General features: G+C 32.6%; 1 protein-coding gene across 1 annotated transcript; it reads left to right on the top strand.

Moving 5' to 3' along the window:
* Nucleotides 1–205: 205 nt before the first annotated feature.
* LOC139500500 (uncharacterized) lies at nt 206–23,006 on the top strand. The gene is made up of 4 exons (XM_071289241.1): nt 206–286; nt 19,587–19,901; nt 20,614–20,674; nt 22,873–23,006. The coding sequence occupies exons 1-4, from the start codon at nt 284–286 to the stop codon at nt 23,004–23,006; spliced, it is 513 nt and encodes a 170-aa protein (XP_071145342.1). The 5' UTR covers nt 206–283.
* The last annotated feature ends 2,350 nt before the right edge of the window (nt 23,007–25,356 follow it).

Genomic DNA, 25,356 nt, shown 5'->3' with positions numbered 1-25,356 from the left:
ACCTTATATACCCGGCACAAACACAAGTACTTTATTCAACAAAACACATTTTGAAGTAATTGTTTACTTTCTTGGGATTTGTTTTTTTCAATTTTGTTTTTGATATAAACGAGACCTGAAATGCACCGGCCATGAACATGAACTGCATGATTTTATTATATCTACCTTGATCTAGATTAAGTTTGTCATTCAGTGATTTTAGTATATCTACATTGTCCTAGATTCAGTTTGTCTTTCTTATCGAAAGCATTCAGTACAAGGAGTGATCTCGAAAGTCTTTACAATGGTAAGTATAAACATTAAATACACTTTGTATAGCAATAAACAACCATGTTCACGAGTTGCTTTGGATGGAAAAAACGTTTTCCCGAAAAAATTTATACGGACTTTTTAAAAAATTGAATGATTTTCTATTGCACAGCTCACGACAGGTACTGTAACAAGCATATTGTTAATCTTGAGGTCTTAATTATTAGTGTATTTTACTTTTGCTTTTTTTATAATTTTTTCTGATTCAAGGATACAATTATCCATGATGACAATGCCTTTATAATAGAAGAGGTAACGTGTCAGATCGGATATTTAAATCTATTTACCAATTACTGAAGGGAAACAAAACGACGAAAAGATTACCAAGTCCTCATATCATTACATAGGAAACCAAAATTTAAACAAGATTATCCCGTTAGTTAAAAAAACAAAAAATACATAAGGCGATTTCTTGTGCTCAAGAAGGGTATGCAGGGTCCGTCGCATCGTTCAACACAGTTTAGTAAACAATCAACTAACACTCTAAAAACCCGATATAGTGACCTCTATATACAAGATTGTCATATAAAGCAAACTAGAGAAGCCTTATCAGTTATTTCGAAAATTGGAGATGTCACTAATGTAAACTTGTGTGAAACGAGCCATGAAGCCATATTTGTCTATAAACTACAAAGGATACAATTGGTCTACTTTAGTTTCATTTTGAAAGCCAACGTGGTCAAAATGTTTAATTCGTAATTTTTCAATTTGTAACTCGTATTTTTGTACTTTCAAAATTCAAAATTCTTAAATTGTCAATGTTTTACTTGAACTTTTCTACTATTAAAATTCTTAGTTCGTAAATTGTAAATTTGTAACTTTTATCTTTGTAATTCCAAAATTCTTGATTCGTAAATTGTAATCTGTAACTGACATAATAAACTTGTAACTGTGTGACTTCAAAATTCTCATTCTGATAAATTGTCAATTTGTATATTGATGGTTTGTAACTTGGAGCATGTCGATTCGTTACAGCCAATGCCATTGAGTGTTAAGGCAAAATTAATACTTTTGTTTAGCTTGCTTGAGCCTCGAAGTCATTATAAGGTAAAGTATACTGAATACTAAAATGTATGATAAAAGAGATGATTTTTCATTTCCTATCGTTAATTATCCATGTTTAGATGGTGACGTTCCATTGTCACCATCTTATGGTATTTATATATCTCAACTTGTACGATTCGCTCGTGTATGTAACAATGTCTTAGATTTTAACGAGAGAAATTTATGTATTACTGAAAAATTATTACACCATGGTTTTCGATATCACAAACTAGTCAAAACATTTACTAAATTTTATCATCGGTATAAGGACATCGTATGTAAATATAGCTCAACATTCAGACTTCTTATACCTTTAGGTATTTCACATCGAATTCTTTACGGAAATATTCCTTATAAAGCACAAAGGTGTCAGTATTCACCTCAAAAACTAATCAAACCTTTGAATAGACTTATTAAGAAGGGATATAGTTACGATACTGTTGTCAGGTCATTAAAGATTGCATATGTTGGCGTTAATATTGATTCCCTTATAGGGTCTTTGTATCGGAACTAAACAAATTTATTCAAAAACCAGTTGTTGGCATGACACGGGCTATGTTCTTCTCATATATGTTATTATGGTATGATACAAAACCCCTAACGGGAAGGATTGTGTCTGATGTTCATATGATGAAATCATAATCTTTCAGTCAGTTTAATTGAAATCTGGAGCTGGCATGTCAGTTAACTGCTAGTAGTCTGTTGTTATTTATATATTATTGTCATTTTGTTTATTTTCTTTGGTTACATCTTCTGACATCAGACTCGGACTCCTCTTTAACTGAATGTTAATTTGCGTATTGTTATGCGTTTACTTTTCTACATTGGCTAGAGGTATAGGGGGAGGGTTGAGATCTCATGTTCAACCCCGCCGCATTGTTGCGCCTGTCCCTAGTCAGGAGCCTCTGGCCTTTGTTAGTCTTGTGTTATTTTAATTTCAGTTTGTTGTGTACAATTTGGAAATTAGTATGGCGTTCATTATCACTGAACAAGTATATATTTGTTTAGGGACCAGCTGAAGGAGGCCTCCGGGTGCGGGAATTTCTCGTTACATTGAAGACCTGTTGGTGACCTTCTGCTGTTGTTTTTTCTACGGTCGGGTTGTTGTCTCTTTGGCACATTCCCTATTTCCATTCTCAATTTTACCCTCCTTTCGAAATAGTCTGGTCCTACAGACAGACAGATTGGTTATATGTGGGATTAGTCTACTCGTAAAGGAGGGTAGTTTACATAACCTTATATTGACTTCACTGTTCAGTTAGCAAGCAAGCTAACCAAAGATATTATCTTTGTCTACACACTCAATGCAATCGGCTGTAAATGTTAATTCGTTAAATGTCAAAGTGTTTAATGTCATCGTTGAATTATGCGAACGATCAATATGACGCTAGATGGCGTGCGCTCATTGCGTCAAAACCCAGGTTATAAACGGGTTGTATTAAAGTCATATGAAACGAGTGACTGGTTAAAAATAATGTTTATCCAGTTCTTGAACCAATGCATGTATATGTAAAATAAACATATGCATCATTTTTTTTAACACTTATTAACGTGTTATTCCTAAATGTTTGCTGTTTCCAATTACCTTAATCGTCCAGGTAACAGACTATAGTTGTTAATGTCTGTGTCATTTTGGTCTCTTGTGGACAGTTTTCTCATTGGCAATCATACCACATCTTTTTTTTTTAAATAAGAGTCCCTGTTTACAAAATCAACCCTCTATCCAGGGGTAATAGGATGCTAAAAAAGTAGTCCACTTTATACCTTGGATTAACGATTAGTTTCAAAATGTTATCCACATACTGTTAGAAGCATTTTACAGTTCCATACATTGATTTCAATATAGTTAATAATTTATAGGATACCCACAAAAATATGTGCATTAACATAAATACACGTTATAAACTATTATGAATAACACTTTTATTTTATCATTTTGTATGTATGTATATATTGTTAAACTAGATATTCTTATACAATAAACTAAAAAAAATGAATTTGTCTCAAGGAAATACTATATGAATTGTCTAAACATTTTTTTTATCAGCGATTCGATGACGCCAATTTAGTAATTATATTATTTGTCAAGATGTTTCCAGATATGATACATTTCTTGAGGTGATTGAGGCGGTTTTTTTTTTAAATGTTATGGAATTCCTAATATTTCATAAAGTCCATTTCGAATATATTATGATTGTGTTTGAAAAATTATCATATTTAAATATTTCTGTGTAATAATTGAACACTATGTCCTTCAACAATAGGATAAATTGTTCATATGTTAGATTTGATAAGTATTCCTAGGAGCTTGTTTAAAATCAACTGGGATGTACTACAACTGAAAAAAGTAATTGTTTTCTATAATGATTTCATTTTGTCTAATGTGGCATTTTCCATTGATATCTTCATTGATTTTAATCAATGTTCGGTTTATAAAATATAAAATATTGTGCATAGATCTCCATTTAAATTCTGTTACAATATTTAAAATTTTCAACTGTTTTAATCCCGTTCACAAATGTTCACAAGGTATATTGTTTCTAAATACTTCCTACCACTTAATATGACATTTTGGAGATATATCTTTATTTAATAGCGTACGAATATATTTGAGTTTTAACTTTGATGGTTTTTATTATTTGGTTGCCAAAGTTCATAATTTCAAGGTCATTTGATATCTTTAATTTAATTTCATTATGCAAATTCTGTGTTTCGTTGGATTTCAAAATTTGCATAAAATCTTTTGGAATTGCCTGTTTAATTTTAGAAAATTCGAAAATACAATTACTTTTAAGTCCTATATAAAATTCCAAATTATTTAATTTAGCTCTTTAGTATATTTATCCTCAATTTCTCGTATTTCGACCTCGTAAGAACAGAGAGAAAGTATCATATTTTTAATTTTATTAAGTGTTTTATTTGTACATGTAAGTTTCCTTCTTCTCCAAACGCGTATACAATTTCCCCCCTAAATTCAAGTTTCTTAAGTACAAAGTATATCCATTCCCATTCAAACTATCAAACGCTTTTTTGTTGATAAAGAAATAACATAATTCCTTCTTCATCTTCGTTGTCAATCTATTCTACAATGTCCTGAATCCTTCAGTTAGCCTCGCTTATATTTCTACTTTGAACAAAACCTTTCTGGTCTGTATGAATAAGTTTAGGTAATTCTATCTTAAGTCTTTAATTAAGATTCTTTGTAATAACTTAGTAATCATAGTTTAGGAGGTCCCCATTTGTTTATATTTTGTCCTTCTTTATGTAGAACGGTTAAGACCCTCTTATGTTGAGACTCAATATGATAACAATGAAGACTAAAGAAATCGTCTTTTATTATGTCCCAGTATAACATATAAAATTCTGATATTATACCATCTTCACCAGGTGATTTGTTCTGTTTAGGTAATTTAAGTACCTTATCTATTATGATCTGACAGAAATGTTTTGCCCGCTGTTTTGTCCAAGCCTTCCGTGGCAAAAAAGTTTAGTATAAAATTATACTTGTTCATTAAATATAGAATCAATGTCACATTTATACTATAAATAATGATAATAATAAATACAATATTTAAAGAGCGCATTATATATAATAACAACAATTACACTAAGCGCTTCACATTTAAAAAAAAAAGTTCAAAAATACATAAAACATAATTTACAGAGCACCAACGTAAAAGAATATTCACAGTTTTTTGTTTTTACACGTTGCCATAATTTGTTCTGCCCATTGTTCTTTTATAATTGAAAAATATTTGGTTGACATCTCCTCATCTTCGGTCCATTTAATCTTTGATCTAATTTTTGCAGAAACAGTATTATTTGTATAATATTCCTTAATTTTATTTTCTATATCTAAAAAATGTTGTCGCTCGATTTATTTGGTTCGTTCGATTGAAGCTTTAATTTTTCAAGCTGTTGTTCTAGAGCAGTGACATAGTTTTGCTTTGATAAACGATTTAGTTTTTGACTAATTTTCATGGTCAAAAACTTGATCTTTGATTTTGTTACATTTCCACCACTCCTGAATGCTTTTCAGTCCATCTTTAACCCAATTTTCCCTAAAAGTTTTAAATGCATTTGAAAATCCATCTGTCTTAATTGTTTTTAGATTCATGATCCACATTCCCGGTAATCTTTCATTATCATCTAATTTTATTTTTGAAGTCACCATGTCATGATCGCTAAGAGGAAATGTAAATATACACGTTTTAGAAATTTAGCAACTAAGAGATTGAGTGCAAAAATATAATTTTTTCGTGAATTAGCTCTTTGAATACTTTACCGTCTATTTGTTGGAAATTCAGATCTCCATATATCATCTAAATCAAAATTCAATAACAACACTTTTCAGTTCATTAAATCCTGTATCATCATTTTGATGCGAAGGGGCCCTATCTATGTTTTCTATCTAATATAAGAAGATATCATAATGGTCTGTGCTATCATCTGAAAACAAGTTATTTAAGTTTTTCAGGTTTTCTTTATTTCCTTTAATTAAGGGCTTACAAATTAAAAAATATAGTACGCAGCAGTGTTAGTTTTAGTTTCACGAATTTGCATTCTACCGTTATCATTAATCATTTAGATATCAAAACTATGCGTACAATCTTTTCTTAATAAAATCCCAAACACCTCTCGAATCATTTGTACCACAACTCCAGAAACGTTAACATTCCACGTTTTCTTTCCTATCTCTGCTCCAGAGCCCAGCTTAGTCCTGTGTACAAAGTGTTTCTTGTAAACAGACAAGATATATATTTTGTAGACCAATCTAGTTAAAAAGTCATGCACTTTCTTTAATATTTCTTAATCCATTCCCGTTTATTGATGTTATTTTTAAACTCATTGTATTAGTTTGAAAAGGTGTTTTTGTTTACCTCTGATGTACCGATTAGTGACACGTGATCATTTTTACTATATATTCCAAACAATAGACTCGGCTAACTGTTAAATTCATGAAAAGTAATTACCTTTACGTGAACTTTAGCACATTCAATGACTATACTATATATTGCATATAATTTGTTTACACCACCGTATTTGATCAAACATAACAGTCTATCATAAATATTATGTAATTTGACTTATACTGATCATCTTTCCTAGAATAGTTCTTTTCATACTATAATATATGAAATACAAACTACCGTCTACAATCACTAGAAACAATATACAGATATGATGTATGAAAGTAGTGGACTTTTTACAATATTCAAAAACTACATATATTTTTTTTCTATTTTTTGTTTTTGTTTTCTAATTTATACAAAGTCTGATTTTGACATATTTTGGTTCAGTATTCGACCGCTTGGTCATTCTATCCGCGGAGGTAATTTGAAGTTTGTTATGTATTTAATCCTAAAATGCTATTATCGGACCATTTTATTCTCACTGAGGTGGAAGGGCTGACTGCTATATATATATATATATAGAGAGAGAGTCTATACGAATCTACCAACCAGTAAACTTAATAGGTATTGGATCATCAAAATTGACAATACTACACAAACAGGAAAAATTATATGAGTCTGAAAGATTGTGTAACAATACCGATAAATAGATGGAAAACAAAACACTAAAAAGTGTTGAATATCATTGCACAAAGATGGAAAAACTGAACAGATGATATAAATTATACAATAATTGCAAATATATCGGCTCAACAAATGGCCTTCTTCGGTGACAAAAGTTTTAACCATAATGAGATATAATGTATAAGGTGTAAACATAGATCACTAATAATACAGGTAAGTTTTGGTCGATTGATTTTAATCCAAAATCCTGAATATAATAATATAAACACTAGACTGTAAATTTAATTATTTCTTTCTATTGATTCCATCTGGATGGAGGACACCCAGTGTTTTTATCCAAAACCTCTCCCGATTTTCTCTTTGCCTATGTTGCCATGTACAATCCTGTTCGATCACAAGGATCTTCATGTGATCAAAATCTTTCAGATTGTGATCTGGTAACCTGAAATGTTGGCTGACAGGAATATACGGTTTTATTGTGAGGTCACTCCTGTGGCCATTGAGGCGTTTGTGAAATGGCTGCATAGATTCACCAACATATTGGAGACCACATCTAGGACACTCAAGAACGTAAATCACGTTTGAGCTTTTGCAGTTGACATTGCAGAAGATCTTGTATGTCTTTTCTGTGGTCTTACTGTGAAATGTTGATGAATGCTGCAATTGGTTGCAACATTTGCAGCGCTTATCCCCACAAGGCTGACAATTACCTACAGTATGGTTAGGTTTGGAAAGGTCAGCACGGACAAGTATATTTCTCAGGCTGTTAGGTTGTTTGAAGGCAATCATGGGAGGCTCAGGAAAGATTTTGGATAACTTCGAATGTTTCTCGATTGCTGTCCAATGATCACGAATGGTCTTGAAACTATTTCTCAGGCATGGATGGTAGGTGAGCACACATGGGATTCTTTTACTTTTCTGTTTATCTTTGTAATTTAGCAGACTGCTTCTGGGGATGGATTCCGCTTTTCGAAAACTATTTTTGATGTTTTTGTGTTTATATCCCCTTCTTTTCAAATGTCCTTTAAGCTGCCCCAGACGTTGTTTTGCAGTGTCTTCAGAGGAGCAGATTCGCCTTATTCTTAGAGCTTGGCTGTATGGAATGCTCTTCGTGCAGTGTGGGGGATGGCAACTTTCAGGCGACAAGTATTGATGAGTATCTGTAGGTTTAGAGTATATATCTGTGCTTATTATACCTACAGAGAGGGTGCTAGATGTATCAAGGAAGTTTATGGTGGAATTAGATGTTTCATGGGTGAATTTGATGGTAGGGTGTTGATTGTTAGCATTTGTTATAAAAGTTTGTAATTTTTGGTCTCCCTTGTCCCATTTCATGTCAACGTCATCAATAAATCGATACCAGGAAAGCGGTTTTTCGATGGAGCACTCCAGCAGTTGCTTTTCAAATTTACCCATGAATATATTGGCATAAGATGGAGCCATTTTTGTACCCATAGCAGTGCCATTTGTCTGTAAATAGTGTTCTCCTTGGAATGTGAAGTTGTTCTTTTTCAAGACCATAGTAAGCATTTCAAATAAGCAATCAGTAGGTGGAATTTTAAGAGATCGAGAGTCCCAAACTTCTCTACATGCTTCAATACCATCCGCATGGGGAATATTCGTATAGAGAGAGGTGACATCCATAGTGACAAGAGTTGTATTGGCAGGTAGAGGGTTTAAATCCTGCATCTTTAGTAAGTAATCTGTAGAATCTTTAATAAAAGATGGCAAGTTTTCTACATGAGGTCGAAGATAGTAATCAACGAATTCGGATATTTTTTCTGTGGGATGACCATTAGCTGAGACGATTGGTCTACCTGGGTTACCAGGTTTATGAATTTTAGGGAGCAGGTAGAATCGCCCAGGTTTTGAATTTTCAGGTTTTAAATATTTGAAAGTATCTATATCAATGATGTTATTGTCACACATTTCCTTTAAACATTCTGTTATTTCCTCGCTGAATTGGAGGGTGGGGTCCGAATTAAGTTTTCTGTAAAACCGGTCATCATCTAATTGGCGAATGGCCTCTTGGACATAGTTAGATTTGTCCATGACGACAACTGCACTCCCTTTGTCTGCAGGTTTAATAACAATGTCGTCATTATCTCTCAAATTTGTCAAAGCCACACGTTCATCAGGTGTTAAATTATCATAGGTCTGATTGTTTATTTTTACATTTGTAAGTATATCCGTTTTGACATTGTCTATAAATGATTCTAAGGTGGTGTTTTTGCTTGGTTTAGGGACCCAGTTGCTTTTCTTTCTAAATCTATATTCATTGGAGTCATCAGAGTCACTATCTGAGGTGGTGCTATCGTCCTCTTTCGATGCAAAATGTTCCTTGATGCGGAGGCTCCTGGCAAAATAATCCAGTTCCTCAGACAATTTAGTATCATTCACTGGACCTGGGACTGGACAAAAGTTTAGGCCTCTGGATAGTAATGACGTTTCGTCCTCAGTAAGTTGTTTGCTGGAAAGATTAACAACGGTATTGATCTTGTTGCTAAGGACTTGAGGTCTACGTCTAAAATGTCTGTTTTTGGTTTTATTATTCTTTTTTTCTTTTGTACTAACGGATGGGAAAGAAGTACCATCCCGTTGAAATTTGCATCTTTGTCTGGAGCGGAGAGCGGCGGTCTTAGTGTTGGTTTTATCTCTCAGGCGCTCTTGGATGTTCTCGAATTCACTTGCTGTTAGATCTGTTTTGCAAGCCTGAGACAAGGAGTCAAATTGAAGTGTTAGGTTTTTAAGATGTTCAATACAGTGTTCTCTAAGAAGTATGAGTAGACGGAGGGAACAGTGAAATAGGGTTTGATCCCACCTGCGAAGAAATGTATTAGACAGGTTGCCGGTAGTTTGAGGCAGTGCTTTAATACATAAGCCACTGGGAATAACATTATTGTCAATATAATGACAGTAATTAGAAAGATGGTGTCTAGTACTAATTTTTTGTTGTTTAGTGATCCTTAGTTGTTTAAAATATTGATCATAAGTCATGTTGTACACAGTTGGAATATAAGTCTGCTGGGATCATGAAAAACACAATGCAGGTACATTGTAGCCCAAAAATAATATAGAGTCTATACGAATCTACCAACCAGTAAACTTAATAGGTATTGGATCATCAAAATTGACAATACTACACAAACAGGAAAAATTATATGAGTCTGAAAGATTGTGTAACAATACCGATAAATAGATGGAAAACAAAACACTAAAAAGTGTTGAATATCATTGCACAAAGATGGAAAAACTGAACAGATGATATAAATTATACAATAATTGCAAATATTTCGGCTCAACAAATGGCATTCTTCGGTGACAAAAGTTTTAACAATAATGAGATATAATGTATAAGGTGTAAACATAGATCACTAATAATACAGGTAAGTTTTGGTCGATTGATTTTAATCCAAAATCCTGAATATAATAATATAAACACTAGACTGTAAATTTAATTATTTCTTTCTATTGATTCCATCTGGATGGAGGACACCCAGTGTTTTTATCCAAAACCTCTCCCGATTTTCTCTTTGCCTATGTTGCCATGTACAATCCTGTTCGATCACAAGGATCTTCATGTGATCAAAATCTTTCAGATTGTGATCTGGTAACCTGAAATGTTGGCTGACAGGAATATACGGTTTTTTTGTGAGGTCACTCCTGTGGCCATTGAGGCGTTTGTGAAATGGCTGCATAGATTCACCAACATATTGGAGACCACATCTAGGACACTCAAGAACGTAAATCACGTTTGAGCTTTTGCAGTTGACATTGCAGAAGATCTTGTATGTCTTTTCTGTGGTCTTACTGTGAAATGTTGATGAATGCTGCAATTGGTTGCAACATTTGCAGCGCTTATCCCCACAAGGCTGACAATTACCTACAGTATGGTTAGGTTTGGAAAGGTCAGCACGGACAAGTATATTTCTCAGGCTGTTAGGTTGTTTGAAGGCAATCATGGGAGGCTCAGGAAAGATTTTGGATAACTTCGAATGTTTCTCGATTGCTGTCCAATGATCACGAATGGTCTTGAAACTATTTCTCAGGCATGGATGGTAGGTGAGCACACATGGGATTCTTTTACTTTTCTGTTTATCTTTGTAAGTTAGCAGACTGCTTCTGGGGATGGATTCCGCTTTTCGAAAACTATTTTTGATGTTTTTGTGTTTATATCCCCTTCTTTTCAAATGTCCTTTAAGCTGCCCCAGACGTTGTTTTGCAGTGTCTTCAGAGGAGCAGATTCGCCTTATTCTTAGAGCTTGGCTGTATGGAATGCTCTTCGTGCAGTGTGGGGGATGGCAACTTTCAGGCGACAAGTATTGATGAGTATCTGTAGGTTTAGAGTATATATCTGTGTTTATTATACCTACAGAGAGGGTGCTAGATGTATCAAGGAAGTTTATGGTGGAATTAGATGTTTCATGGGTGAATTTGATGGTAGGGTGTTGATTGTTAGCATTTGTTATAAAAGTTTGTAATTTTTGGTCTCCCTTGTCCCATTTCATGTCAACGTCATCAATAAATCGATACCAGGAAAGCGGTTTTTCGATGGAGCACTCCAGCAGTTGCTTTTCAAATTTACCCATGAATATATTGGCATAAGATGGAGCCATTTTTGTACCCATAGCAGTGCCATTTGTCTGTAAATAGTGTTCTCCTTGGAATGTGAAGTTGTTCTTTTTCAAGACCATAGTAAGCATTTCAACTAAGCAATCAGTAGGTGGAATTTTAAGAGATCGAGAGTCCCAAACTTCTCTACATGCTTCAATACCATCCGCATGGGGAATATTCGTATAGAGAGAGGTGACATCCATAGTGACAAGAGTTGTATTGGCAGGTAGAGGGTTTAAATCCTGCATCTTTAGTAAGTAATCTGTAGAATCTTTAATAAAAGATGGCAAGTTTTCTACATATATATATATATATCAATAGACATGCCAAATAAACTTTTCTGGTCAAGTAGTATAAGAATTGCTGCTGCCTGGTTTTTCGTTCTATAAACATTACCAAAACTATCAAACGCTTTTTTGTGGATAAAGAAATAACATAATCCCTTCTTCATCTTCGTTTTCAATCTATTCTACAATGTCCTGAATCCTTCAGTTAGCCTCGCTTATATTTCTACTTTAAACAAAACCTTTCTGAATAAGTTTATGTAATTCTATCTTTAGTCTTTAATTAAGATTCTTTGCAATAACTTAGTAATCATAGTTTAAGAGGTCTCCATTTTTTTTATATTTTCTCCTCCTTTATGTAGTAGGGTTAAGACCCTCTTATGTTGAGAGTTACTCCATATGGTAACATTGAAAACTAAAGAAATCGTCTTTTATTATGTCCCAGTATAACATATAAAATTCTGATATAAAACCATTGTATATGGTTGACATCTCCTCATCTTCGGTCCATTTAATCTTTGATCTAATTTTTTCAGAAACAGTTTTCGATTTAAGTTTTATTTTTTCGGCGACGCCCAGATACAAAGTTGTACAGCACTGAAGATCAAAAGTTGAAAAAGGTTGTGTCAAATACGGCTAAGTTTTTATGCTTGGGATAAGAACATCCTTATTATTAATGCTATGGCAAACAGTTGAAATTTCATTCATGTAATATTTCTTAATCCATTGACTTTTGTTGATGCTATTTTAAAACTCATTGTATTAGTTTGAAAAGGTGTTTTTGTTTACCTCTGATGTTACGATTAGTGACACGTGATGATTTTTACTATTTTTTTTCAAAACAATAGACTCGGGTAACTGTTAAATTCATGAAACGTAATTACATTAACGTGAACTTTAACACATACAATGAATATACTATATATGGCATATACAAAATTTGTAATTTGTTTACATCACCGTATTTGATCAAACATAACAGTCTATCATAAATATGATGTCATTTGACTTATACTGAATATTTTTCCTGAATCAGTTCTTTTTATACATACATGTATACTATATGCAATAAAGACTAACGTATACAATCACCAGAAACAATATACAGATATGATGTATGAAAGAAGTAGACTTTTTTACAATTTTACATAGTTTCTATTTTTGTTTTTATTTTCTAACTAACATAAGTTTGATTTTGACATATTTTGAGTTTAGCATTTTAAGGTTCAGTATTGGACCGCTTGGTCACTCTATCCGCGGAGGTAACTTGAAGTTTGTTATGAGTTTTACTCTTAAATGTTATTATCGGACCATATATATCAATATACATGCCAACTACACTTTTCTAGTCAAGTAGCATAAGAATTGCTGCTACCTGGTTTTTTCGTTCTATAAACATTTACAAAACAAAATAACCAAAATATTCACGATTTCTCTCCCTCCCAACTGCCGTTTAATGCCAAGTACTCCCGGCACTCCACCCAAAACACCTCCGTAGCCAAACAATTTGGCCCAATCATTAATACTTCCTTAATTAACAGCTGATTTATGATGATAATCAATAACGTTAGTATCATTAAAGCTAAATTTTTCGAAATTAAAATTTCATATGAAATTAGATATAATTTGTAATGACCCCGTTACAATATAGATGTGTCAAGAAATGACGCCATCCAGCGATACATCAATTGACGAAACAATGTTGCTGTATAGGTTAACTCCATATAAACACGAACCTCTGGTATATATGCCATATGTATCTTTTTATATTCTTTTTTATGAATGCGCTGTACATAATTGATTTAAATCACCTAGGTATATACTCCTTAAAGAGGTGCTCTTTCTGACATAGGGCTTGTATACAAAAAAAAAAAAGAAACTAAGTACCATAGTGATCGTTAGCATAATACAACGATGATAATTAACGAATTGACATTTTACAAGCTACAAAACATAAATATTCAAATTGTCAATTTACCAAAAGGGAAATTTAAAATCACACAGTAACAAGTTAAAGATTAACAATTTACAAATTAAGAATTTAAAACCCGTTGGCTTTCCATAGCTTCAGTGTTAAAAAAAATATATGACCGATGGTTTTGGAACTGGTCATAGAGGTGAATAAATAAGACTCGCATCAAACCGCTTTTTGTAATGCCTTATTACCCGATAAAGCCTTTCAAAGAATCTTACAATTTATAGGATTAGGACGACAGGTGTCACATCTGCCATCCTTTTCAGAGGACACGAGAACTACTCGGTTTTGGGATTAGGGTTTTGTCGCTCAGTCATTAGTTTTCTATGTTGTGTTTTATGTACTATTGTTTGCTTGTTTGTTTTTTTATCCTTTATTTGTTTGCCAGTGTATTATCGACTTATCCATTTGAAGAAGTTCAATACACCATTGGTTCTTAAAATGTCTTGTATATAAAGTCAGGCATATGACAGTTTTTAACTCATAGTTCATTTCTTTGACGTTTGTCTTTGTTGCACTTTAATGTTCTTGTTGTTCTTTTGTTTTTCTCTTTTAGTGATAAGAGAGTTGGGAACAGCCATTCCATATGGATGCAATGAAAAAATTGATGGTGTAGATATTTTGTCTAGTCCCAGGTGTAGTACCGTCAATACATTACAATTATTTAATACTTCTGCTCGACGAAATAGAAGTCATGGCCACAGAAAATATATACCACCTGCTGTACACACCGTGACAATTGATAGTCTATTAATGTCTGTTCAAAAACCTTTAGGAATTCATCATATTAGAACTAAATTATTTTGTTCACGCAACGGTTCAACCAGGTTCAATCCACCATTTTTTACATTTGAAAATGTCCGTAACAAGTCAGGAATATGACAGTTCTTGTCCATTCGTTTTTGATGCGTTTTGTTATTTGATTTTGCCATGTGATTATAGACTTTCCAAATTAATTTTCCTCTGAGTTCAGTATTTTTGTGATTTACTTTTTATACCCCATTCCATTGTCAAAACTTTCTTTACTATTTCAAGATGCCAACAATACTTCCGTTACTGATTCTCGTTCAGTTTTGTATAGATTAGTTGCAATTATCATGGACATTGCTAACCATAAACTATTCAAACCCGTATCGACTACATCCAATAGTGAGGAGAAACGTTATTTTTTATGGTAGAATTCGCCAATAAAGGATTAGATGCTGTAAATATTAGCAATATTTTCCATCAAAAATCTGTACAAAAAACTATACCTGATTACTTCAAAAATAAAGCTACACCTATTATTTCTTATACTTACACCAAGTCTATTACATCCAAGATTTTCAACCACAAGCGAGTTTTAGAGGCTTTTAACCTGAAAGATACACAATCCAAGCCTCCGGATTGCTCATGTGCATCGTCACAATACAATAACAGTCCAGCTGGTCATATTATTACTGGTAACCTTGGCATCGTTACCAATGAACAACTAAGAGAGTTGTTAGCCAAGGGACCAAATATAGAATCCCCCAGCCCATCAACTGGAAAAAGAATTTCAAGTTACTGATGGATGCAGTTGAGGACTATGCAAGAAAATGGGTAAAGCGCGAACCAGACGAACCAGAACTTGACACTTTTGTCTGAATGGATCAAAGCTTTTCGATCATGCATTCAGAAGAGCATATAAAAACTACGATGTAATATGAGTACTAGAGTTTCTAACCCTTTCAAGAATCCGGAGGTTGTGGATGCTTTATCCTCTTTGCATGACAAATATGTCGTTGTTCCAGCAGATAAAGCCTCCAATAATATTGTCTTCATATGTAGAAAACATTATTTGCAATGTCTCACTACAGAGCTTGGAATTGATAAAACTTCTGGTAATCCTACATATTCTTTAACATCATTTACCAAGGACGAAATTTTACAAAATCATAAATCTGTCCTTCTTTCTTTTGGTATCAACATCTAAGAAAACGAAGAAAACTTGCCCTCATTATACTGGATACCTAAATTACACAAAACTCCATACCATATAAAGAACGATACATAACTGAGTCTTCATAATGTTCGACTAAACATCTTTCTAAAGTACTGACTACTATTATTTCTACAGTTAAAGATCGGCTTCAAAAATATTGTGAGGAGATATACTCTACCAGAGGTGTTAACCAGATGTGGATTCTCAAAAATTCGAAAGATTTAATGCTTAACCTTCAATCACAATCTTTGCAATTTTGCAGCAACATAAAAACTTTTGATTTTTCTACGCTATATACTACTATTCCCCATGCTCAGTTGAAAGATCGACTTCACCATCTCATAAAACAGAGCTTTTTCTATAAAAATGGGAATCGTAGATACAAATTTCTTGTTTTGGGTTACAATAATTCATATTTTGTGAACAATCACACTGAATCTTCCAGAAAATATACTGAAGATGATATTATCAAAATGCTGGACTTTTTGATCGACAATATATTTGTTGAGTTTGGAGGATTTATATTTCAACAGACAGTCGGTATTCCAATGGGTACTAATTGTGCACTCCTGCTGGCTGATTTGTTTTTGTACTCGTATGAAGCAGAATTCATTCAGAACCTTCTAAAAGACAAAAAGAAAAAGCACCCTTTAAATTCTTTAATTTTACTTTCCAATATATTGATGATGTTCTATCATTGAATAACCAATACTTAAATTTCATATATCCCAGTGAACTTGAAATTAAGGATACTACTGATACTAAAAAGACTGCTTCATACCTTGATCTTTTCCTCAATATTGACGTAGATGGACGACTTCACACGCAAATCTATGATAAACGGGACGATTTTAACTTCCCAATTATCAATTTCCCATTTCTCAGCAGTAACATACCCGACTTATTCCCGATTGTGACTGTTTTGCTGAGTGTGAATTCGCATTACTATAAGACGTGTTACGTTACCTGTCTATCTCAAATTCATGTATTTAGTTTAAATGTTTAATGTTATATTTGTAATTCTCATCGGATTTTGTCAAATGTGTTGACGTTTTTTCTATTATATGTATGTGTTATGGAAAGAAAAATTAATCACCGCCTTCATTTATTAGATTTAATTTTGTTCAACGTAATCTGTACGATAATTTACGTTTGAAGTTTGATTCATAACAAACTGGACATATATATATATATTATAGTTAATTGCTATTAATAAGTATTGCAATATGCATTGTGTTTAAATGTTATATCAGTATTTAGTTCTATTATAATCTTAAATCAATCTTAATTCTATCTTACTTTTGAGATATAGTTTTTCATATGTGACGTCATTTTTGTGCTGTTTCAGAAATTTCATAAATTCAAATGTGACGTAATTTTTGTGCCTTTTCACCATCGTATGTGACGTAATTTTTATGATTTATTGCGTTCAGGCCTGGACTGATTCGGGTGTGTCTATAATGTGTTGGTCTTTGCATTATGTATTCGGGTTTTGTTTTCTGTAGTTAGTTAATACTTCAGTTTCAATATGTTTGTCTTTTATATTCATCTGATATAATTTATTGCTTGCAATAGCATTAACTGTTCTAATAATAAGGATGTTCTTATCCCAAGCATAAAAACATAGCCGTATTTGACACAACCTTTTTCAACTTTTGATCTTCAGTGCTGTACAACTTTGTACTTTTTTTCACTTTCGATCTTTTATATCTGGGCGTCACTGGTGAGTCTTGTGTGGACGAATCGCGTTTTTGGCGTATTGAATTTTAAACCTGATGCTTTTTGTTTTCCATTAATCATGTGTTTCTTTGTCTAATAAGTTCTCCTATTTATTTGTATTGTAGTCCTGTAATATTACGTTGTCATTTCAATGTTATATTTAACATTGCCATTAAAGTGCGAGGTTTGGAATGCCACAAAACCAGGTTCAACCCACCATTTTTTCCTTTAAAAATGTCCTGTACCAAGTCAGGAATATGGCCATTGTTATATTATTGTTCGTTTCTGTGTGTGTTACATTTTAACGTTGCGTCGTTTGATTTCTCTTATTTTTCAGTGTAAATTTACATTGCGATAAAACGTGTCACGGTACTTGTCTATCCCAAATTCATGTATTTGGTTTTGATGTTATATTTGTTATTCTCGTGGGATTTTGTCTTATACTTGGTCCATTTCTGTGTGTGTTACATTTTAGTGTTGTGTCGTTGTTCTCTTCTTATATTTAATGCGTTTCCCTCGGTTTTGGTTTGTTACCCCGATTTTGTTTTTTGTCCATGGATTTATGAGTTCTGAACAGTGGTATACTACTGTTGCCTTCATTTACCTCTGTTTTGGTTTGTAATCCAGATTTATTTCCTCTTAATCGATTGATGACTTTTGATAACACTGTTATACTTCTCACATTAAGACTGAACATTGAGACATTTTTATTTCATTGTGCATGGTTCGTAGTTTACTAACGAACTATTACGATTCTCTATGTGTTTAGAAAAAGTAAAAAAGAAATAATGAAATTAAAAGTGGCTGCACCACAAGTTTAACGATAACCTTCAAATCCCCTACAAGTTAAACGGTAACCTTCAAAACTTGAATGAAAAGTTCATAGAGATAATCATTTCCCGTTAATTTCGAATTGCTTTTATCTTAAAAACAGACGCTGCAATTTTGATTGTGACATCGTGTATTGGCACATAATTTTCTATTGGAATTATAATATGACTTTGTTGTGTATGCCACATAAGAGTGTCTAAGCGAAAGAAGAGTGTCTGATTATTTTATGTACCTATTTTCATGGAATAAATCTACGAAATGTCCATTGCAATATAATTTTCTATTTTTCGAAGACGTGCGGAAAGTAAGAGATATCTACAATTGAACCTTTTGGCCTTTGTTAGTCTTGTATGATTTAATTCTAGTTCATTTATATATTACGGAGTTAAGGATGACATCCATTATCACGAAACTAGTTCACATTTTTGTTTAGGGTCAGCTGAAGCATGCCTCATGGTGCTAGATTTTCTCGCTGCGTTGAAGACCCGTTGGTGACTTTTGGCTGCTTTCCGGTCTTTAGTCGGGTTGTTGTCTCTTTGACATATTTCTCAGTTCCAAATCAAAACAACAAAAGATACTAAGTAAAGAAAGGTTATTTACATCTAGCTAAAAACAAATGCATATAAGACTAATAACTAGCTTTTTCACAATATTACAAACAATACGTATACTAGTGTAACATGGAAACTGGGAAGACATAAAGGTCTTCTAGCAGTGTACACATTTCATGCTGAAATATAACTGTCAAATGAAAACAAGATTATAGATCAAAATTACAGATTAGAAAAATAACTAAAAAAAAAAAAACCAGCAACTTAGAGAACATGGCATCACACACAAGACGATTAAAATAAAAAAAATATAGCATTTGCCAGCTATGATGTTCCATACGTCTGATGACTCTGTGCATGATTCCTCGGAAATCCATAGATGCGAACCTACAAGTAAGAATTGAATGCTTCTGTTTGCAAATTTATTGGGAAGTAAAGGGCGTTGACCAAAGTACATTTTGTTATCTACATGTGCACTTAAATGTGGAAATTCTCGTCGTTGTTAATGCTGCATTTCATTTTGAAATGAAGGCTACTTTCAGAATGACGCAATATTGCTGTAATCCAATCAAAATAACATAGTATACTTGAAACATACATCTAATACACTTATTATATAATGAGATTGATATATATGCGAACGGCAATTACAAAAATCTAATTTTAGAAACCTTTTCTGGAACAAATATATTTATCTGTTGACAGTTCTAACCCATTTCTTTTCTTTTTCAACGTTTATTTATTATTTTGTTTCTTCAGGAAAGACTTTATCACTGGTTAGCCCAAGTGTTGTTATTAGCAGTTTGTTTGGTCAAGAATGGACTTTCTGACTCTCGTTGTTTTTTCTATCCAAAACATGGAGTAATACACAACTGGTACCCTGACGGACATTTCTCACAACCTACGCATTATGACAAGCATCATGGTTATTATTACTATCAAAATAGTCAATGGAACAATGGCAAAAGAAGCGTCTTGGTGAAAAGATCGGATCGCCATGCAAAGTATTGCCAGCATACCGGTCAACATCATCATGAAGGCGGTAAACACCATATTCGGGTTTACGATTTCCATGTAAGTAAATTCAAATGCATTCTGGAAAATTATCTTGATTATCGAGAATAAATGCTTTGAAATTAACTCAAAATGTTATAAACAATGGATTTAAATGTATAGTTATTTTCATTTTAGTGTATAAGGGAAATTACCTAGATTGTTTAAAATAGTATCAATATTGCTGCAAATGTGATTTGGTAAGTTGAACCTCAAACATTTTAATCTAATAGCAAACACAGGGTATGTTAACATTCTCAATATTTATATATAATGCCGCTGAACGTTAAAATATGAATAAAATAAGGCACGGCCCATGTTGCGAAGAAATAGCATTCATGTACTAAATGACGAAAATACATTTAGAGGGAAACATACAGTCTTCAACATTTATTGACAGATTTGACATTTACATCCAAATCTTTATATTACCAAAATAAAACTCCATGATATGACACATGATAACTGTTGACGAGGTGCCTTACTTGGAACATGCATATTAATAAGCGGAAAGGTTTCACAAACTAGCTTTTGGATATTGCAAACAATCCTCTTTTCAAATCTTATTTAGTTGATTGACAAAACGTATATAAAAACATTCAATAGCATAAAAACATAGATACACAAATCTATTGACTTACAGTAAAATTAGTTGTAAAAACACATATAAATAAAATTCATGCCATTGAGTCAAATGACGAGGATCATTTGTTAATTCCCTAATTTCTTGTAGAGTCAAAATTGTATATGGGTTGATGTTACTGGCGGACATTGTGGGTCTCATGATTGTTGTGGTACGTAAAGATAAATGATCAATTAAACATTCGTACAACTAGTGACGTGTATTCAATTACATTTGCTAATATAGGAACAAGTAAAATAACAAAAATGCTGATCTCCGAGGAAAATTGAAAACGGAAAGTCCCTGATCATGTTCGAAAATTTAAAAGCTCAAACATACCAAACGAACGAATAATAATTGTCATATATCTGAATTGTGAGGAAATAATGGATTGAACATGGAATTTTTCGAAGGATTTTAACAAATTTGTTGTTAGTGTCCTAATTCGCTCGCAATAATCAGTGTCCTTGGTGTGGGAGTTATTTGGAATAACCATTTATTTTCTCCCTTTGTCTGCTATTTGAATGTTTTAATCATTATACAAGCATTTAATTGTTTTTTCACAAACTTCTCCAAATGAAACTAAAAACGTCATCGTCTTCGTCTAGGAAAGGGGGATTATTAGATGCTGCAACGGAATTCTCAATTCTTGTACATTTTTTAGATCGCCTGGTCCAATGAAGCCTTTCTCATAACTTTGCGTCCGTTTCCCGTCTTCCGTTAATTTTTTACCATAATCATCTTTAAAACGAAAAGGCCAACTTAAATAAACTTTGGCCACACTACATTAGGGTATATACCTTAAAAAAATGTTCGATGACCCCGCCAACCGAATAACAGTGCCGACATGGATATATTTAGAACACAGGGGTAAAATACGTCATTTGGCCGTTATCTCTGAAATTAAAACATTTAAAGCAAATCTGACATAGATATAGATGCTTACAAATGTTCATTAGGTGAAGATCTATGTCCTGACATTTCAAACGTATTGAACAACCCGTTGTTTAGTTGCTGTTCCTAAATTGATAGTTGTAGGTAAAAAAAATCCGTTTTCGGTTATTATTTTGAATTTTAATAAGGATAAAGATAAAGAACTGTTAACAGCAATAATGTTCAGCAAAGTAATGACTACAAATGAGTCATACCTACCAAAAATTGTCAATTGACTTCGGTAAGGAGTTGTAAGTGCCCTTTTAAATTAATATTTAACTATTTCTCGTACATTTTTGCAATCTTTTACAAACATTTTCTTTTCTGTCACTATTGAGACATATTCAACCAAACTTGCCAACAATGATCATCAGGATATGTATTTTATAAACTGTGTCTGAAACTCCCGCCTGCCAACCAACATGGCTACTATGGTTAAAAAAAGGACATAAGGATAAAAGAAAACCTTTATACAGAGAGAAAATCGGACATGGGCAAAACTGTTCATAATGTTCATAATGTTCAGCTCTGATAATTGTACAGATACTTCAAAACTTAATGAGTTATTGTCCTTTGATGTGTGTTATGCAACTAATTGCGTGTGTACCTTATACTAAATCTTAAAAATGGTAATATATAGATAAAAACTAAAGTGATAAAAAAAAACAAGCAAATCATTAATTACAATAAATAGAAAACCGTCCTACAACTCCTTACTTGAATTTTAATCCATTAATTAAGATGTTCATCATCCGTTTAGAATTTTGCCGTTATCAAAACCTCTTTTCAACAAAGAGCAATAAGAAACAGGCCAAATGCATGCATGTCCGAAAACGTTCATTATTCTCATTGTCATAGTTCTTTGCTCAAATCAAAGTTTTAATGATTTTGCCATATTTATTTTCAATTACTCAAAAGGATTGCCCCTCATTGAAAAGGGGGGGGGGTCCATGTAATCACTTAATCACATTTTATTTAGTCTGGCCAAATAATCAAATAATCATCAACTATTGTTTTGAACGAGATTATCAAATGATTATGAAATTCTTGTTCTGGTTATCAAATAATCACTATAAAATCGGCCGTGTAATCACATAAATAAAAAGCTAACGAAGAGTCCCATGCAATACTGGTATAATGTTCTGTCATTTTATTAATTGGTTTGTGCTCATGACATTTTTGATTAACAAAGACAGTTTCTATTCACAAGATACCAAATGACCAGGATTTAACAACGTTCGAGCAACTTATTTTTTTCTTCAAAGTTGTTCTGATGTTCGACTCTCACGTACGTCTAGACAATTTTGAACAGCATTTAAACTAGTAGTCAGTTGTTAGTCAGTATAACTAGAAACGAAAAGAAAAGACAGATTTTAGTTAATTCATATATGAAATTTAATGTGTCCTTACTATAGAATATTTTTGAATTGTTTATAGGAAGTGGTCAACCTGTGTTCAATTACTGTCTGTCAAGTCCGTGCCATAATGGAGGCCAATGTAACAATCGCTATACTGGATATAGATGTGAACATGGTAAGATCCAAGACCTAAGTACTCTTTTGAGTGATTAAATCCTGTTTAAATTCAAATGAATCTCTTAAATTGATAGTAATATTTTGGTTGATATTTGCAGACGTCTTTCTTTGAAAGATGCATTCAAAGAAGTAATAAACATTCTTATTATCGTGTAAATTCCGTAAAGGTAGTCGTAGTACATGTGGATATGGTAAAATAGGAAATATAAAAAATGCTAAAAGTTTAGAACATGCTAAATGGTACAAACACATGCTAACGTTCAAGCTAGCCTGTGGGTTATCTGGACTTTTAAGGTGCTAGTTCACCGAAACAAAATATCTGAAAATTTCGTCCTCACTAAATTGTGAAATAAGATAATTATATAGTAAGTACTATATAAAATATACAGACACGGAGTTAATACACAAACATACCAGTTAATGCAGCAAATTACCAAAATATTACAATAATGGTAATCTCATGCTGATAAAAAAACAGATATTAAGTCGAACTTTTCCAAATATTATTAATGAATAGGACAAATAAAAAAAAGATAATTGTTCTTTTGTGATTAATACACAATATGTTACTTTATTGAACATTGTGACAATATTTTAATGTGTTTACAATATTCCACCCCATATACAAATATATTGTGTAATTTTTGATAAAAATCATTCCTAAATTTTTGAAATTCATTTTCAGCTATAAATCGTAAGTATAGATATAGAAGATGTGCAAATGTTTAATTTGACTGCCGGCAATCACTATGCAACTAACTATATAGTGTGTTTAGACTGTTGTTGGCTTGGTATTCACGTCCATGTTCTTATAAATAGATAAGAAAATGTGGTTCTAACCAAATGAGACAACACTCCATCCAAGTCACAAAATTAGTAAAAAGTTATCCGTTATAAGTCAAATTAAGGCTTCGCCTAGATGCATTAGCTCACACTGAACGGCAACCTATACAGAGTTAATTACTAATGTAAAACCATTCAATCATAAAAACAAACAGACAAATCTATATGAATAACGAAAAACGAGAAACACTTATGATCCAAATAAAAAAATAACGCCTACTGAACTGCAGGTTTTTGACTTAGCCCTGGTTCTCACAAATGCAGCAGATTTACAGGCACCTACCATCACCTCAACCTGAAGTTTATTTTGATTTACATGATTAAATAGACATACAAACAAAATAAAGTTAACATACACTAAACGAATTAGTTATATATATACATGGTTTTGTCGGTTTGTCATTGACTCATAAATTTCCATTGTTCCTTTTGTAATTTCCCCATTCTACTAGTCTTAGGTTTCATGGAGGGATAATTTTGGAAGAGTCATGACCAGTATTTAAGAGAGCAAGACTGTTTTGAGTAATAAAAAGTAAAATCACAAAAATACTTAATTTAGAGGAAAATCCAATCGGAAAGTCCATAATCAGATGACAAAATCAATGGACAAGAACTGTCATATTCCTGACTTGGTACAAGCATTTTCAAATGTAGAAAATGGTGAATTAAACCTGGTTTTATAGCGCTAAACCTCTCACTTGGTTGACAGTCTCATCAAATTCCGTTACATTTACAATGATGCGTGAACTAAACAGATAGGGTCATTAAATTCATATCCTGAGAAAAACAGAAAAAATAGACTATATCTATCATCCCTTATATACATTTCAAAAATACATGGAAAAGGCAGCAGTTTACTCAGACAAATCTTGGTAACTAATTAAAAAGCAGATATAGTTCACATTTTCAAATAGCGAAAATTGCGATATGTTAATCTCACCAGGTTATCAATTCAGGGAATTCAACAAAAGTAATGGTATATTTTAGTAAACATCGAAAAATTTAAACAATTTAAAACATCTCTTAAAAACTTAAAAAAATGTATCACGAAGCAGACGTTTTTTTTATAGACTGTCATTCGAACCCTTGCCTTAACGGAGGATGCCAAAATAGTGCATCTGGTTATACATGCAATTGTACGCAAGGATACTCGGGCACTAACTGCAACAAAGGTAGAACATTATTATACGATTATAACATAAAATATGTGTCCAACATTGATGATTAGTGAACATCTTGCCTTGTAGAAATGTAATTGATTTAAAACTTTTCACGACCCGCATTAATAATTTTTATTTTACATAATTAATACTAATAGGAAATAGGTAATAATAATAATATTGCCATATACACCCTATTGCAGTGATACATGCAAACTTCACCAAGATATTCAGTAGTGGTTTTTGACATTTGAATTTGCCATGTGATAAGGGACTATCCGATTTAATTTTCCTCGGAATTAAGTATTTTTTGTGATTTTACTTTTTTTCAACCTTACATATCGATAAACATGATAAAGTAGTACAAAATGAATATGACTTTT

This window comes from Mytilus edulis, chromosome 13 (genome assembly GCF_963676685.1).
Source record: "Mytilus edulis chromosome 13, xbMytEdul2.2, whole genome shotgun sequence".
In the NCBI taxonomy this organism is placed as follows: Eukaryota; Metazoa; Mollusca; class Bivalvia; order Mytilida; family Mytilidae; genus Mytilus; species Mytilus edulis.
The sequence above is the reverse complement of the archived record's forward strand: the minus strand, read 5'-3'. Positions and strand labels throughout refer to the sequence as shown.

Coding starts and splice junctions, on each gene's coding strand:
- LOC139500500 (XM_071289241.1), top strand. Junction 19,902..20,613: donor TTCGGGTTTACGATTTCCAT/GTAAGTAAATTC, acceptor AATTTCTTGTAG/AGTCAAAATTGTATATGGGT. Junction 20,675..22,872: donor TGGGTCTCATGATTGTTGTG/GTACGTAAAGAT, acceptor AATTGTTTATAG/GAAGTGGTCAACCTGTGTTC.